At 36.3% G+C, this 12960-nt stretch overlaps 1 protein-coding gene across 3 annotated transcripts in view; it reads right to left on the bottom strand.

Moving 5' to 3' along the window:
* The window catches only part of PPP1R1C (protein phosphatase 1 regulatory inhibitor subunit 1C), a 151914-nt gene that overhangs the window by 85888 nt on the left and 53066 nt on the right, over positions 1–12960 (bottom strand). The window contains exon 1 of one of the 3 annotated variants that reach the window (XM_054479005.2): positions 184–359. The exons of the other annotated variants lie outside the window; for them this stretch is intronic. Within the exon in view, the coding sequence (XP_054334980.1) occupies positions 184–233 (50 nt within the window). The 5' untranslated portion in view covers positions 234–359. Of the gene's footprint in view, positions 1–183; positions 360–12960 lie in introns of those variants that run through there. 3 annotated transcript variants of the gene reach the window in all.

Raw genomic sequence — 12960 nt, 5'->3', positions numbered from 1 at the left:
TCCACAGACTTTAAACACTGGTTAGCATTTAAGTTTTTCTTCTATCTTTCAGGAGGCACTAAGAACATATTTTGCACAAAAAACACTAATAAGATTGCAGAATAAAAGTCTCAATCATGCATATATTCTTTCCCCACTTCTTTTACTCTTCTGTTGAGTTAGTGCTTAAAACAAATACCGCACCTTTCTCCATCAATTTCCTCCATGAAATTCAAAGTATTCAGGTAAGGCATCCAGCCTGTGTATCTCACTGGATCATGAGAGGCTCAGCTGCTGCTGTCGTTTTGTTTTTGTCTGAAGGCAGGATGTGTTTGATTCTCTTTTTAAAGTTACTCAAGAGAAAATGTTGACTGCTGTAATAAAAATCTGGATGAAATTGTAGTACAATGTGTTCTGAGACTCATACTCTAGGAAATGTATGCAGAGTACACTGAGATTAATAAATGAAGTTGAAAAATCTTCTATATTAAAATGTTTTTCTTTTGAAATTTCCTGTCAGTTTTGCATGTGTTTTATACTCTGCTTTTTGCCAAAGTTTAAGTATTGGCTTGTGGATGACAGGTGAACAGATATGACTGAGGTAAGATTAGTGTTTAATTTGGCTAGGATCTGGAAGAATCAAATAAATAGGCAAGGCTGTGAAATCAGTGGATGACTTATTGCTAGAGTGTGACACTAGGATCAGAGATCCAGGTAAGGCTGGCATCTGAGCAGGTAGTCCTGATATGCTGTTCAGAATTAACACATGAACAGAATATACAAGCAGAGGCTTGGAGGGTGGAGAGTGGGCTGCAGAGGCAGCACTTTTGTATCCAAACTGAAATAAAGTCAGCAGATGGAGTGGAGTTCTGAGAGATAATTTAGTCCTAAAGACCAAAATTAGGCTTTTTAAAGAACAGTGCAAGATAGCAAGGTGGTATAAACAGATGGTGAAGATAAACTTCTATGAAATCAAGCATTAGCATCAGAGACACAGCCACTGACAGCCTGGCTGTGAGAGGAGAATAGTTACTAGAAAACTGAGTAGAAACTATAGGGGATAATCTATATAAAACTAGGAAAGTAAACAAACAAAAAACTTGCCTTGATATTAAATTTGGAAGTTTTGCTTGAAGTAGTATGGATCGGTTTACAGCAGGCCAATGATATTGCTTAACAGAACTATAAAAATAGGATAAATTATAAAAGACAGCAAGACCTGACAAAGCAAAGAAAACTACAGAGAGCAGAGACATTCAGAGCTAGAGGCTCACTATTCAAATTTGGCCTCTGGCAGAGCCCCACTACAGGAGAACAGAAAATCCACAAGATATTTTGGCAATTGTGTAATACTAGAGTGATGAAATTGAAGACTTCAGGGAATTAAAACATGCAATTTGTCTCTGCCTTAAGACATTTGAGAGTTTCTGAAGCTATACTGGGTAAGTGAATAAATAATATGGAAATCTCTTGGAAACAGAACGTAAATTTAAAAAATACAAAGACCACAGACCATTAGTTGAAAGGCCTAGAAAATATACAAATCAGAGGTAAACTGAATCGTATTAAAACTAAAATTGGGACTTTCCTAGCACAATTTATTATTGGAATACATGATCAGTTTCCTATTCTGCCTCACAGAGGAAAAGGTAAACCCCTGCATGTTTTGGGGCCTGAAAGAATGCTTAGCATATCTCTCAGTTTGATGTTCCACCCCTCTGTGTAATAAGTTGAATAGTATCCCAGTTTGCAGCCAAGGGATTATATTCAGCCAAGGCTGCAAACTGGGACACTATTCAAAACCTTAGTATATTTTCATTAGCTTTTGTTTATAATCTTTTCCTGCACTATTTTGTGGGAAAAAAATAATTCTGTAGAGAAGTAGCAACAGAGAAAAACAATTTGTGTTCCTCTTTTTGAGGTGCCCTAGAGAGATTTTTTTTTTTTTTTTTTTTTTTTTTTTTTTTGGAGATGGAGTCTTATTCTGTTACCCAGCCTGGAGTGCAGTGGTGGCATCATGATCTTGGCTCATGGCAACCTCCACTTCCCAGGCTCAAGTGATTCTCCTGCCTCTGCCTCCTGAGTAGCTGGGACTACAGGCGCCCGCCACCACACCCAGCTCACTTCTGTATTAGTAGAGACGGGGTTTCACCATGTTGGCCAGACTGGTGTCGAACTCATGACCTCAGGTGATCCACCTGCCTCGGCCTCCTAAAGTTCTGGGATTACGGGCATGAGCCTCCACGCCCGGCCTGCCTCAGAGATTTAATCATAAGGACTTTGGTGCTATCTTTGACAGTCTCCGAAGGAATTTACCATCAGATCTCTGAAAACAACAGTGAAATCTCAATTATCACATTTCAGCAGATTCTCCATTTTTGTGTCCAACATGTTTCCCATCCAACTACTCACCAGGCCCAACGCTGCTTAGCTTCCAAGATCAAATGAGATGGGTTGCTTTCAGGGTGGTAGGGCGGTAGACTGTATCTAACATGTTTGAAGGTAGAATCTCTTTCTTTACAGTGACCTTTGGATTACAACTATTGACTAGGTCATCTACAGTTGAACAATATAAGGAGGGGACAAAAACAAAATTCCATAGAAGGCTTTAGATCTACTAATTCTAAACTATCATTGACCCATGAGCCTTCAGAATTGAATGGAAATAAATCAAAGAGAAATGAAAGAAATTGTTAGGCACAGCTCAATTTCATTTTGCATGTATATTTGTCATTTCCTTGGGTTATTAGCATTCTAGCATAAAATCAATCTGTTCAAAATGCCAGAGAAATCTATCATGTATTTCTTACCTATAGCAGAGGATTAGAATTATAATTTCTTTTTAGTAAGACTAAATGTAGTAGGGCTATGAAAAATCTCCTAAGCCAGCTACAGTGAAGCCTGTCTTCCTGACTTATCAAACTCTCCTCCTTTCCAAAATGAGCTCTGTTTATAAGCCCTTTGCTGGGCTCTGTTGAAGGCCTATCATTTAGGGCTTCACGTTAAGCCACTCGGTAGTGGTTTCAGTTGTGTTTTTCTTTGAGTTCTTAGAGTTAGTCAAAACTGGGGCCCAAACTGAAACCACCAGAATAATAAAGTTATATGTACTGGAAAGGGGAATGTGGGGAAAAGAAGAAAATGGTAAGAATAGTTTTACTCTGTTGTGCCAAGATTCACACAGCTGTATTTTTCTTTCAATATTATTTATAGCTTTCCATTTTAAATGATGAAAGTGGGACCATAACCCATTACTTAATAAATTTTTATCTCTCTGAACCCCCTAAAATGAGCCATTTTAGGGGATGCCAATAAGAACCTGGTATAAGATATTCTCTGTGGAAATAGTGGTGGAAATGACAAAGAAAACACAAGACGGATTATGTTGATTTATTCAAAAAGAACTCTCAACTAGTAATTGTCTTGTGATTCAGGTTGGAAATCTTCCAAACTACCTTTCTGCTTATATTTCATAATTTCTGCTGCCACTTCCAAGCACAGTAAAAGAAGAGCAGAAAAAGAAGATTATTTGAAACCTCAAGAGTCTGCTTTTCATTAGTATTCTCAGTTTTTATGAACTTAGTTTCTCTTATAAGACATATTTTATCCCACCACACAACCATTTTATATGAGAGCCAAAGAACTATTGCATCATCTTATCAGTTGTGATTTTTCAATCACTGGTACATTTTTTTCTGCCTTCTTGGAGTTTGAATTTGCCATGTTTGCTCCAGAAAAATAAGTTGATTCACTTAATGGATGGGTTTTCTTTGGGGATGTCATCAGTTTAAACAGCAATATTTATTCCAGTAATTCTAGTTTTTTTAAAAAAATATCTTCTTTTGAGTAGAGAACTGATTGTAAACATACTTTTAACATAACTTTCACAGATTAGAAATAATTATTAGATGTTTTAGGCAATGTTGGAAAACTAATGATGTAATTATTCAATGTGCATTTAATCCTTTCCCAATAATATATTTTTATGTCATTTTGATCTATAGATTCCTTTAAATAGGATTTGAATAATTTAGGTATTAGTCATTTTAAAACACTAATATTTCATTTTTCTACATAAGATATCACGAAAGTATTCCCATCAGAGTCCCCAAATAAAGTCTTATGACCAATTTCCTTACAAGTAGAAGTAGGGGAAATAATTGAGGTGAGCATGAGAAAATTATTCAAAGGTTAACAATTTGAATGATGATGACAGGAAATTTTGAGAGCATTCACTTTAAAGATGGTTTTGAGAGGCACTGGAATTGGAATAGAATTAGCTGCTTACCACTATTTGAAATATTTAGTTCTCTTTTTACTTCACAGAAATGTTTTCTTTTTTTTTTACATAGGTCGCTAACATTGACAGTGACTTACTAAATCTGCTTTGTAACTTGCATTAGTCAGCCAGAGCACATGTAATAGATTTTCATTTCTAGAGAAGATATTGGAATATAAAGGTAAACTTGTAAAATATTTCTTTATGTATTGTACATTTAATTACTTGCCATGATTGTCCAACTTAAAATTATTATCAAAGTATTTCTTTCTTTTTTTTTTTCTTTCTTGAGATGGAGTCTCGCTCTGTTGCCAGGCTGGAATGCAGTGGCACAATCTCGGCTCACTGCAACCTCCACCTCCTGGGTTCAAGTGATTCTCCTGCCTCAGCCTCCCGAGTAGCTGGGATCACAGGCGCATGCCACCACGTTGGCTACTTTTAGTATTTTTTTTTTTTTTTTTTTTTTTGAGTAGAGACGAGGTTTCACCATGTTGGCCAGGAAGGTCTCGATCTCTTGACCTTGTGATCTGCCTGCCTCAGCCTCCCAAAGTGCTGGGATTACAGGCGTGAGCCACTTTGCCTTTGAATTGCTAGTTAATAATTTCTATGATTAATTTGGGGATTATCATTCATGTAGAAAAACTGAAGCAAAGCTATGTTTAACATTGGGTTTCACAGAGAGTGGAACAGTGGTTACTAGGGACAGGGTAAGGGCAGGGGGAATGGGATGATATAGGTCAAAGTACAAAGTTGCATTATAGGTTAAGTAAGTCTAGAAAACTAATGTACAACAGGAGGTCTATAGTTAATAATGTATTCACACTGCTACTTTGCTGAGAGAGTAGATTTTAGGTACTCTTACCATGAAGTAAAGGAGGAAAGGAAGGAAGAAGGAAGGAAGGAAGGAAGGAAGGAAAGAAATGTAGGAGGGGAGAGAAAGAAAAAAGTAACTATATGAGATACTTGGTTTGTTAATTTGCTTGATTGTAGTAAACACTTCACTATGTATATGTATATTAAGGTAAGTATATCAAAACATCATGTTGTATATTTTAAATATATATGCAGTAAAAGGTAAAATAAAATTAGGTTTCAGTGTATTCCTATAAAGTCAAATATGATTGGACATTTGATAATTTTGAAGCTTTTCTGCTTTGATCAAATTGCCAAATCACAGAATTGCTCATTTATGTCATATTCTTATTTTATAGCTATGCTATTTTATATCTTCCATGGATGAATAATTTATTTTTTCAAACCCTTTTGCATTTTGAACTGTGTAGATATAACCATTGCAAATTTCAAAATAATTGTATCCGAGTAACACTATTATGAGTAAACCAACCATTATGAAAATAACATAAAATAAAGCAACATTCTCTTTAACTAGAATTCTGTATAACAAGAGGAAAACTTTTATTTTTTAGTTATAGATGGAAAATTTATTCTTAAAATCACAAGATGTTACTGTACACATTAAATACATACGGATGATTATAAACAAAGTGGTAATCTTTTCATGGCTTAATCAACTGAAGGCATCCTATCATCAATGGAAGTTTTTTTTTTTGTTGTTACTAACAGAAAGAGAGGTCAATGGAAAAATACCCTTAAAATCCTATTTCACTTTCTATAACTTTTTATCGACTTGAAAAATATAAAAGTTAGTTTTTGTCACTTGATCATCTGAAATAAACATTCACTTTTCATCCTAAATAACATGCCTCAATAAAAGCAATGCTTTATTTATTGAGTTTTAAAGATTGAAGGATTAAATATCTGTGTAATTGGATTCTGTTTTCAGCTCTTGGTATTTTTACCTATCCCGAAAATCTTAACCTTCATGCAGTTTCTCAGTTTTCTTGTCTCAAATGTAATTTACTTGAGGGTTTCACAGTGTGTTCTAAACTGCAGTGATTATTTCTAGTAGCTATATGGAAGAACTGTGAAAGGACAGACCTGTAACAAGATACCAGCTCAATATGTTTGGCACCAAGTTCAGATAGGAAAACAGAATATACATATATCTATAGATAGACAGAAAGATGAAGGAAAAGGAACTTTATCTTTGTATAAGCCTTAAACTAACCATTTTTTTCTTATAATGGTCATAAAGGAGAAAAATAGAATAAAAACATATTTAAATGCAGTTTGCAGACTAATGCCTATGATAATCTGTGTCTTATATATAAGGCTGTCTGTCACCACGGATCAAAATGTGCCCAATATTTTAACAATAATTTATTGCATATATACTCTGTGCTATGCATCCTTTTAGGAACTGAGGTCCAACCCTCCTGGGGAGTTTAAACTCTATTGAAAAAGACAGATGATTAAAAAGCAACCACAGTACAGTATGATAAATAAAGGCTGCAATAGAGGAAGCACGGAGTGTGGGAGGAGCATGTATCAGGGGCATCTATGTTACCATTTTTTTCCTTAAAGGAAATAAATCTTTATAAGCTTGCTGCTGGGATGGCCAGCAAAGGTGAGTGGGCAAGGAAGTTGGGTGGGGTAAGACTGGAGATGAGAAAAGATTTTCATCAGATGAAACAGCTTGTGGGAATGTCCCTGAGGTGTGAGAGAGCATGACGTTTTTTAGAAATTAGAAAAAGCTCAAATATTTGGACTATAAAATGCCAGGGCTGAGTTCAGAGAGAAGGGATTGAAGATTTAGTAAGACTAGATGATTCAGGGATTTGAAACTGTATGAAGAAGTTTGTAGTTTATTCCAAAAGTGATGGAAAACCAATGAAGGGTTTTAAGCAGAAAGAGGCATGACCAGATTTCTTTCGTGGAAAGATCATTCTGACAGTTATGTGGAGAATGAATTGGAGGAGTCCATCCTGGATACAGGTAGCTCAGTTAGGAAGACATTGTAGTTATTCAGGTGATGGATGATGAAGGTTGGACCAGGTGCGAGAGATGCTTAAGAGAGAGAATGGACTCGACTTGCACACTGACTCGACATGGGTGAGGGTGGGGGAACAGGTGACAGGAAAAGTGAGTCAAACATTACATGCAGTTTCTGGCTTAGATTTTGAGTTCATGGGATTGTTCGTATTGTGGTAGTTATTGATTATCCAAGTGGGTGGAATTCAGATATAGTCACTGTCAGTAGTGAAAGCAGAGCTGAAGACACAGATTTAGGAGTCTTCAGCACCTAGGTGGTCAATAAAGCCATGAGAGAGGACGACAATGCCCAGGAAGAGGGTGGAGAACTAGAGAAGCAGAGGGCCAAGGTAGCAACTCTGAGTAATAGCAACAAATAAGGAATAGACTGCAGGGAAGAGGCCTGTAAAAAGACACAAGAGAAACCAAGGATTCCAGGGGAAACCTCATGGTAACCTACACAACTTAACGTCAGCGTATTCTTCAGGGTAGGCATGAAGTTGTCCTGGATCAGTTACTCCACATTTACATGGGTGGCACATGTGTAAACTGCTTACACGTGGCGTGCTGTTTACATAGATTATTTGTGTCATACCATGTCTGGGCATATATGTGGTAAAAAAAAAAATAGATACTTTATAGAGCTTTCTCCTATTTTTTTCATGTTCTATGCTCGATTTCAACATAAATAACATTATGGCAGATAAATCAGATGTCCTTTTGTTTGTTATTTTGCTTATTAAAGTTTTTAAATAAGTATTTTGAGTTCAGTATATAATAACCATATTTCAGACCTTTTGAGGAGGTTTGGCAGGAAGTTGAGGGTATCACAAGACTCTTTGGAAATCTGTTCTTGTAAAATAAAATTTTGGTGGTTTAAGAAAACAATTCAGAAACAGATGGATCAAATTTACTTCCACACACATGAATTTGAATACGAAGTGGTTGACCAAATGCATTTTACATTCATCTAAATATAACTCTGTGGTACTGAACTAGCAAAAATGCTGAGTTGTGTGCTCTTTTGCTTTTCTAATGTTTGGCCATTATGTTTTAATAGTCAATTTTTAAAAAATTTTCTGGTGGCTCATTGTTTGCAGTTGCTTACATATTTTTTAAGGTTAAGGAGAAAGTTTTTAAACAAATATTGTTGTTCAAGTTTTTTAAGGATGCTTATTGTAGCAGATATTTCAGATGCCCTGCGTCCAGAAAGGCTCACAATCATCTCTAGTTGACTGAACCTATCTCATTTTCTGTTCTTCTCTTAAAGCTAATACCTCCAGCTTCCCTGGTACCTTTTAATGTGACTTGGTTTCAGTACCACGTTTTCCTGTTTGTCTCATCACTTGATGCCACCTCTTAAAAGCTGGTGCATCGAACTGAACACAACATTCCAGACCAAGGTATAAGGCATTACAATTCTGCTATTGTAGCAGAGGATGAATATGTTCTTGTTTACTTCATTCCACCTCGACCTCATGCCATGTGCATCTTTCCTCTCTCTCCCTAGGGCATTCGCTGACCCTAGAAGAATCAAGTACAGGTGAAGTTAATGCTCTTGAGGGACAGTTCACAACCACTAGAGGACTGAAGCCAGTGAGTGAAAACTTCAGCCTCCTGTTTTCAGGTGGGCAGCCCCAGCAAGGTAGGCTAGATGCATCTTAGGAGGTCCCAACATAGTCAAGCCTTCATTTCACAGCAATGACCTTGATAATGAGTCTTTTATTTACTCCTTCTCTCACTTATTCTTGCTTTCTGGAATTCCATCCCAGATAAAGTACTTCCATCCAAATCCTTTTCCAGTGCCTGCATTCCAGAGACTTCAAGTCACTCATTTTTCATATTTATCTGTGACATGAAATAACACATCCTTGAACTTCATTGAACAAAGATCAAGAAGTATTTATTCTTCTTTAATGTTAATTGAAATTTTACCAAATAAGTAGAGTAAAAAAAGGAGTCATACTTTCTATTCTGTTCCAGAAAATCTTCTTCAGTGAATACAACTACATAATTCAATTATCACAATTCAGCATGAGTAAGATGTGTTAAACACAACATATACTGACAGATAAGTGGAAGAGAAGGAGTTACATACACAGAAAAGGAAAAAGTATGACTGACCCAGATTACCAGAAGTTCAAAAAATAGTTGGAAAAATGGGATACAAACACATGTATGAAATAACCACATATTAGATCAAAGGAATGTAGATAAATACATTATAAATTAAACTTTAAGCACTATAAAGCTGCCAAAAGTAGAATAAACAGAGGTTATCAATTTGGAGAAGGAAGCAAACATGATAACATTTTGTTGCTGGGTAAAGGGCAACTATATTAACACATGAAAGAACATATGGACGTATGTTATATGACCCCTTTGGTCTACTATGATAATTTTTTTGTTTTTCTTTTCTTATTTTTAACCTTTTTTGATTGCATTTTCTTAGCTCATACAGTTTATATACCAAAAGTGGCTACATTTGGGACAATTTTTTTTTTTTTTTGAGACAGAGTCTCGCTGTTGTCATCCTGGACTGGAGTCAATGGCATGACTTCAGTTCACTGCAACCTCTGCCTCCTGGGTTCCAGCAATTCTCCTGCCTCAGCCTCCCAAGTAGCTGGGATTACAGGCAGCAGCTGCCACACCTGGCTAATTTTCGTATTTTTAGTAGAGACAGAATTTTACCATGTTGGCCAGGCTGGTCTCAAACTCCTGACCTCAGGTGATCCACCTGCCTTGGCCTCCCAAAATGCTGGGATTACAGGCGTGAGCTACCGCACCAGGCCTGGAACAATTTTTAGTAAGAGAAGTGCTTCATAAGAAGTTCATATCTAATGTCGATGACATATTCCATTTTTTAAAATTGTGAAGAAACTTAGATTAAAACACATCCAATGCAATTCCTATAAAAATGTCAACATCATTTTTCACAGAATTAGAAAACAACAACCCTAAAATTCATATGGAACCAAAAAGGAGCCTGAAGAGCCAAAGCAATCCTACACAAAATGAACAAATCTGGACGTATCGCATTACAGGAATTAAAATTATTCTACAAGGCTATAGTTACCAAAACAACATGGTACTGGTATAAAAGTAGACACCTAGACCAATGGAACAGAATAGAGAACCCAGAAATAAAGCCAGTTACTTACAACCAAATAATCTTTGACAAAGCATACAAAAACGTAAACTAGGGACAAGACACCCTATTCAATAAATGGTGCTAGGAAAACTGGCAAGCCACATGTAGAGAAAACTGGGTCCCTACCTCTCACCATATATAAAAATCAAGTCAAGATGGATCAGAGTCTTAAATCTAAGACCTGAAGCCGTACAAATTCTAGAAGATAACCTAGGAAAAACTCTGTAAGACATTGGCCTAGGCAAAGAATTAATGACTAAGACCTCAAAAGCAAATGTAACAAAAACAAAAATATATAAAAGGGATTTATTTAAACCAAAAATCTTGTACATGGCAAAATAAATAATCATTGGAATAAACAGAAAACCCATGAAATGGGAGAAAATATTTGCAAACTATGCATCCAAGAAAGGACCAATATTCAGAAACTACAAGGAACTCAAACAAATCAGCAAGAAAAAAAAGATAATCCCATTAAAAAGTGGGCAAATGACATGAATAGGCAGCTCTCAAAAGAAGATATAAAGATGGCCAATAAATATATGAAGAAAATGCTCAATATCACTAATCATCAGGGAAATGCAAATTAAAACCACAATGAGATACACCTTACTCCTGCAAGAATGACCACTATTAAAAAGTCAAAAAACAATAAATGTTGGTATGGATGTGGTGAGAAGGGAACGCTTAAAAACTGCTGGTGGGGATGTAAACTAGTGCAACCTTTATGGAAAACAGTATAGAGTATTCTCAAAGGACTAAAAGTAGATTTATTATTTGATCTAGCAATCTCACTACTGCGTATCTACCCAAAGGAAAAGAAGTGAATATATCAAAAAGCACCCACATGCATATGTTTATTGTTGCAAAATTCACAATTGCAAAGATATGGTACCAACCTAAGTGCCCGTCAACTAATGAGTGGATGAAGAAAATGTGGTATATATACACCATGGAATACTACTCAGCTGTAAAAAGAATGAAATAATGTCTTTTGCAGCAACTTGGATGGAACTAGAGGCCATTATTCTGAATGAAGTAACTCAGGAATGAATAAAACAAATATTGTACTTTCTCACTGATAATTGGTGATAAGCCATGGGTACACAAAGGCATACAGAGTGAAATAATGGACTTTGGAGACTCAGAATTGGGATAGCATGAGGGGGGTGAGGGATTAAAAACTACGTATTGGTTACAATGTACACTACTCTGATGTCAAATGCACTAAAATCTCAGACTACACAATTCGTCTACGTAACCAAAAACCCCTTGTGCCAGGAGTGGTGGCTCACACCTGTAATCTCAGTGTTTTGGGAGGCCAAGGTGGGAGGATCACTTAAGCCTGGGAGTTCAAGACCAGCCTGGGCAAAATAATGAGATCTTAGCTCTACAAATACACAAAAAATTAGCTGGGCATCATGGCACACACCTATAGTCCCAGCTACTTAGGAGGCTGAGGTTAGAGAATTACCTGAGTCGGGGAGGTCGAGGCTGCAGTGAGCCGTGATCATACCACTGCATTCTAGCCCAGGAGACAGAGTGAGATCTGCCTCAAAAAACAAACAACAACAACAACAACAACAACCCAAAACCCACTTATACTCCAAAAGCTACAAAATGAGACATCTCTAACAGGAAGCTGGTTTGAGCAGTACCATTGGCAGATTACCTCTATGACACTTTCAATCAAAATTATATGGAACAATCGAAGATGACAACATAGGAAAGGAATTCAAAATAGGCCAGTAACAAGTTCATATTTCTCATCCTAGTGGAAATATTTATTCTGCTTAATAGCAACAATAGAAAAGGAGATCAATACTTACATAAATTGAAAAGTGAATGTTGCAATATTATGGACAAATAAAGAGTATACAAGTTTAGAATTGTGTGGAAGAACATAAAGAACATCTACTCCAAACTTGTACTCAAAGCAAGGATCCTTTCTGTGTGTCTTAACAGACTTTCAATAACAGCTTACACAGTGTAAATAAAAGGGAGTGAATTAAGGACTTTTGAAACAATCTCTTATAAAAAAATGAAATTAAATAACAATTAGAAAATTATTTTCTATTCTAAGCTAAAATCTACCTGCCTGGAGCTTCTGCCCACATCCTTGTTACTTGTGGCAGTTGATGACTCTTAAAAGCTGATCCTTAGAACTGAGCACTACATTCCTGATGAGGGTGTGTCATAGCTCTCTTAATGTCATGAAGGACTGTATCAGCTGCCAAACACATTAGGCACACACAGCCTATTGCCTTTTTAAATCCATGGATTTGATTCACAAAAACCCTTTTCCTTTCTTCTGTATGCAGTCGACTTTAACTAGTTAAAAACAGGATCTTACATTCTTCCCTGATAGAGCTAATCTTGAAGGGTTTCAACCTATCTAAATGGCTTGTCAGGGTCTCTTCAGCTTTGATCCTGCCATTCAATGCCTACATACATCTTTTCAGTTTGGGGGCATTAACAAGACTTCACTTAAAGTCGTCAATAAAAAATATCAAACAAATATAAGGATGCAAATATTGAGACAGAAGAAGAAAACCACTAAGATAGTTTACTCCAGGTGCCCATGTATCCACTAATCTATAGGTATAGTTAGTTTAAAAATTATGAATAAGGCTGGGTGCAGTGGCTCGTGCCTATAATCTCA

This window comes from Pongo pygmaeus, chromosome 11, assembly GCF_028885625.2.
Source record: "Pongo pygmaeus isolate AG05252 chromosome 11, NHGRI_mPonPyg2-v2.0_pri, whole genome shotgun sequence".
Taxonomy (NCBI): Eukaryota; Metazoa; Chordata; class Mammalia; order Primates; family Hominidae; genus Pongo; species Pongo pygmaeus.
This window is presented reverse-complemented; position numbering and strand designations above follow the sequence as displayed.